This window comes from Salvia splendens, chromosome 1 (assembly GCF_004379255.2).
Source record: "Salvia splendens isolate huo1 chromosome 1, SspV2, whole genome shotgun sequence".
Classification (NCBI taxonomy): domain Eukaryota; kingdom Viridiplantae; phylum Streptophyta; class Magnoliopsida; order Lamiales; family Lamiaceae; genus Salvia; species Salvia splendens.
In genome coordinates, this window is record NC_056032.1 from 10,983,244 (window position 1) to 10,987,632 (window position 4,389).

The 4,389-nt window shown below is 35.6% G+C and overlaps 1 protein-coding gene across 1 annotated transcript; it reads right to left on the reverse strand.

The window, feature by feature from the left end:
• Positions 1–1,082: 1,082 nt before the first annotated feature.
• LOC121793976 lies at positions 1,083–3,180 on the reverse strand. The gene is made up of 6 exons (XM_042192022.1): positions 2,795–3,180; positions 2,630–2,719; positions 2,271–2,525; positions 1,820–1,889; positions 1,239–1,333; positions 1,083–1,163 (listed from the first exon to the last, which is right to left on the reverse strand). The coding sequence occupies exons 1-6, from the start codon at positions 3,089–3,091 to the stop codon at positions 1,083–1,085; spliced, it is 888 nt and encodes a 295-aa protein (XP_042047956.1). The 5' UTR covers positions 3,092–3,180.
• Positions 3,181–4,389: the final 1,209 nt, after the last annotated feature.

The following is a 4,389-nucleotide window of genomic DNA, read 5'->3' on the forward strand; positions in this document are numbered from 1 at the left end:
ATGCGACAAACTAATGCAGCAAACTTTTGTAACAGGAAGAAGCACCACATACCCTACATAATTTACAAATCTATGCAACTTGCAACTATTTTATTAATATCCAATAGGAAGTGACCATCATTTTCATACTAAATTTTACATAAGAGAATGATAGCCATGTTATTCTCAACCTCATTTATTATTGTGTTCTTGAAGATATTATTTCCCAAGCTGTCCAATTAATATTTTTTTTATTGTTCTTGATGTCAATTTGGAGGAAGCCCTACATTATTAATTCGGGCGTATAGGATTAGCTAGTACGTCCATTCTTGCGGCAGTTGCATCTCAAGCCCATCTGATATTCTAGATTCACCTTCCTCTGTAAAATCAATTCAGTGATGGATTTATGATAAAATAAAAATAAAGGAAAAATTATAAAATACGTACGAAACAGAATTTCAAATAATATAATGATGATAACAGAATTTATTTTACTCAACTAATTGGTATCAACGTTAAGAATTAATAAAAAAATTCAAAAGAGATAAGTAACAATTATCAATGGCATATGTAGATCATGATTAAATTGATACTAATGTAAAAGACTTTATTACTTCGTAGATTGATAGTTATCGCAAACCTACATTTTGGTCCCCCCCCCCCCCCTCTCAAAAAATACGATCCCCAAAGTTCAGTTATATCAATCACCACATATTGGTTTCAACTATTTAAAAGTCAACTCAAGATTCATACTTATTGCATTTATTCAAAAAATTGTAAGGTTTGTGGACCATTCTAATACTACTAGGGTAAGAAATAGAATCCATGAAATGAAAGTGAGAGAATAAGTACCTTTTGGGGACCCACCACTGTGTGGTGGTGGAGCATTGGAATCTTCTTGTATTTTGCTGAAATGTTTCTCAAGCACTTGAAGTACTCGTGTTGGCATTAACACCATAGAACAACCTGATATCATTATTCATTATTCCAATAATATTTTTGAATTATTTGATAATCATGGTATCAATTATCAAACTCTGTATTAGACTTCAATTCATAACCAACCAGGGAGAATTTAATACGAAAATAATTGTTAAAAATCTTTATGAACTAGCTAGCCGACAAATGCAGACGTAACATGGATGGGGATCCTCTGCCTGTGCACAAGTGCACAGCAGCCCCTGCTGTTACATACAAACAAATAAAATAATCAAATTAATTAAATTAAATTAATAAATAAATATATATTATTTTATTACTTTGTGAGGAACAGCATGGGCTGCTGTGCACTTGTGCACAGCAGAGGATCCCCCATCCGACGTAAACATACCATTTAAAGTGAGTAGTTTCTTATCTATAAGCAACCAAGTTATTTAAGATAAGCTGATAATCATCTTCTTATTGTCAACATCTGATATGCCCGCTTACTATTTTATTATATTACTATGAGTAACAATCACAGATCATATAACAAATAAATTTTAGATTTTCATAATACTTACTAATATTGGTGTAAGATAAGAACAGAAAACGGTTATTTTATCTTTCTATATGCAAGGCTATAATGACTAGTTACTATTATTAGCAATAGTTAGAGTTTAGAGACATAGCTTTTCATTTTTTAAATTATTTATCATAAAAAACAATATTCATGCCATCTTTACATTATTATATCGTTGTTAAACAAAAGTAAAAGAGATAAGGATCGAGATATCTATCTATGTCCTATTCATAGGAAAATAATGAATATCTCAACAAACATAAAAATATAGAGAAAACAAAATAATTGAAGAGGGGTGTGTGTGTGAGTGTGACCCTAATTCTTTGCTTTCTGCTTTACCAACGATGATGGGATCCCACCACGAGGAGGATTCCAAACCAAGGTTATTGGTTGATGTATATTCATAAAACTAATAAATTTCGGTTAAAAGATAAGAAAAAAGATGCCAAATCAACGGTTGACAACCACCAATCGTGGAATCATAACCCTTCAATAATTCGACATTCCAATTAGCTTTCACAATAATATCTTTATTTAGAGATTCAATTAGATCCCAATAAATATAGTTTAATCTTCTTACTTTTAACTTGGGCTAATTACAGCTAAATCCGAAAATTGGATAGTAGTAGGTACTGAATTGAATTGATGTATAATTATTTTGGAATCCCACTATAAGCAGGTCGGATTTCTCTTTCTTGAATAATTCTAGATCTCTCTTCATAAAAAAAGGAAGCATAAATGCAAGTTATATTTGCAAAAAGAAACATAATTAAAAATTAGTAAAAAATACCTGATTTGTTTTGGGTTCAGTCGGATCACGGGGCAGGAAAACTCCGGTTCCGCTAGACCCGATTCTCGGACCGGATCCGCCGAGAAAAACCGCCTGCATAACCGACCCGGAATAACCATTTATCACAGGTCCACCACCCCATTCTCTGCCTCTGTATTGCTTATATTGCTGCTCTGTTTTCTGCTGAGTTGACTCGCTTCGCCTCAGTCGTCTTCCCCGAGTCGCGCGCTGCGGCTGATTCTTCAACTCATAGACCTAACAAAACACACACACACACACACACACACACACTATTAATCGATTATTTTTCATAAAAAAGAAAACAATATCCCAATTCCAAAGCTAAAATGCGAGTTAACCTTCATACTCGCTTGAGAGGATCCATCGATGCGGACAGAACTCGAGTACGACTCGTTATTAATGGCGTCCAAGTTATCGTAGCTACTCGCCTTAAGCAATTAGTATAATGGAAAATTAGCAGCGAATTCAAATACACGACGCCTGAATTAGAAAAATAAAATGACCTCAGAAACAGTATCGGCGGCGGCGGTTTCTTCATCGTCGAGCATACACTCGGCCATCTGACGAGTCAAATCGGCGATGAAATCGGCGTCGTCCCCCTCTGACGAGCCGAAGTCGGAGCGGAGCGGCGTGCTGAAGCCGGAGGAGGAGGAGTCCCACGACGATAGGAACTGATTCGAACTTGAGCTGGAGGCAGAGGCGGAAGCCGCGCCGTGCTGGTCCTTGTCGTTTTGGTGGTTTTTGAATAAATCGGAAAACAATAGTGGTTTCCGGTGATTATTGTTGCAATCGAAAGCCATGGTTAAGGCAGTTCGATTTGAGCTCTAAAGCATAAATCGTGGTTGCAGCTGGGTTTATGGAATTTGGGGGGGTGGGGTGATTCCGAATTATGAGCAATGGAATTGGTTAGTGTGAGAGGGAGAGGGGGTGGATTAGTGATTATAGAATAGTACTAATTTATAAAACTAAAAGATGGAATGATGGTGACGAGGAAGGGGTTAATTTAAGGGTGTCACGTTGCATAAATTTTATTGGACTTAGGTGTACATTATTTCAATGTCGATCTGTAATTTTTTTTAATTATGTTCTTTATAAATGGCATCTATTTGAAAGCTATTTTGTAAAGTTTTGATTGCTATATCGTCCATTTTTGGCAAATTAATCTTTCTTGATCCTCCATTTTTTTAGTGGGAAAACGTGCTTCTTTTATTGATTATCTGATGATAAATCACAGATCAAATGCAAAAAGTACCCGATAATTTACATATAACAAAAATAAATCCGTAAAATACTTTTTTAAAGTGCTAATACATAGAGATATACCACTAATGACTTGTGCATAAAAATGGATTTTATAAACTAAAACTGCAAGTTCTTTGATAATAGTAATACTAATAGAGTACCACTTTTTTATTATACATTTATACATCTTTTATACTAGTGCTATATGAACAAAAAGTGACACAAAAATGGGCATATTGAATGAGTGTTGGGGTTTAGTGGTTGGGCCGTAGAGTTGACCTGGCAACTCAACCGACATTTGTGTGGCAGTTAAGATTCCATATTCTTCATCATTAGAGCATCTACACAATAGGAATAACCCACCAATAGCTCAGTCATAGCCTAGCCACAAACTCCTCATGTCACATCATCAACACTAAAAATCCTCCTGTCACATCATAAATAGCCCCAGTCATAGCCTAGCCACATCATAAATAGCCCAACCACATCAATAGCCACATCACTCAAAATATATAAAACAAATAATTAACAATCACACAAAATACGCAACTTAATTTACGAGACATATACGAGAAAATTCAATAATATTATTAAAATTTAAAAAGTACATTAATTAAAAAAAATTACATAATTAACAAAAAAACTACTGCCGTACAGTCCTCCGCGCCCATAACTCTTCAATTAAATCCTTTTGGAGTCGAATATGAGCATCATTTGGGTGCATGTCGGCATGTGCTTGGAGACGGCCGTCTTCATCGTGAGGTACCCCACTCCGTACGTTGGGGGCGGCCACGCCGTGGCTTGGACCTGCTTCATTATCATCATTGGCCCAATCAGTCAGTTGTACACCTTCATC

Coding starts and splice junctions, on each gene's coding strand:
- LOC121793976 (XM_042192022.1), bottom strand. CDS start 3,091: ATGGCTTTCGATTGCAACAATAATCACCGGAAACCACTATTGTTTTCC. Junction 1,334..1,819: donor GTGGGATCCCATCATCGTTG/GTAAAGCAGAAA, acceptor GGTTGCTTATAG/ATAAGAAACTACTCACTTTA. Junction 1,164..1,238: donor CCCATGCTGTTCCTCACAAA/GTAATAAAATAA, acceptor TGTATGTAACAG/CAGGGGCTGCTGTGCACTTG.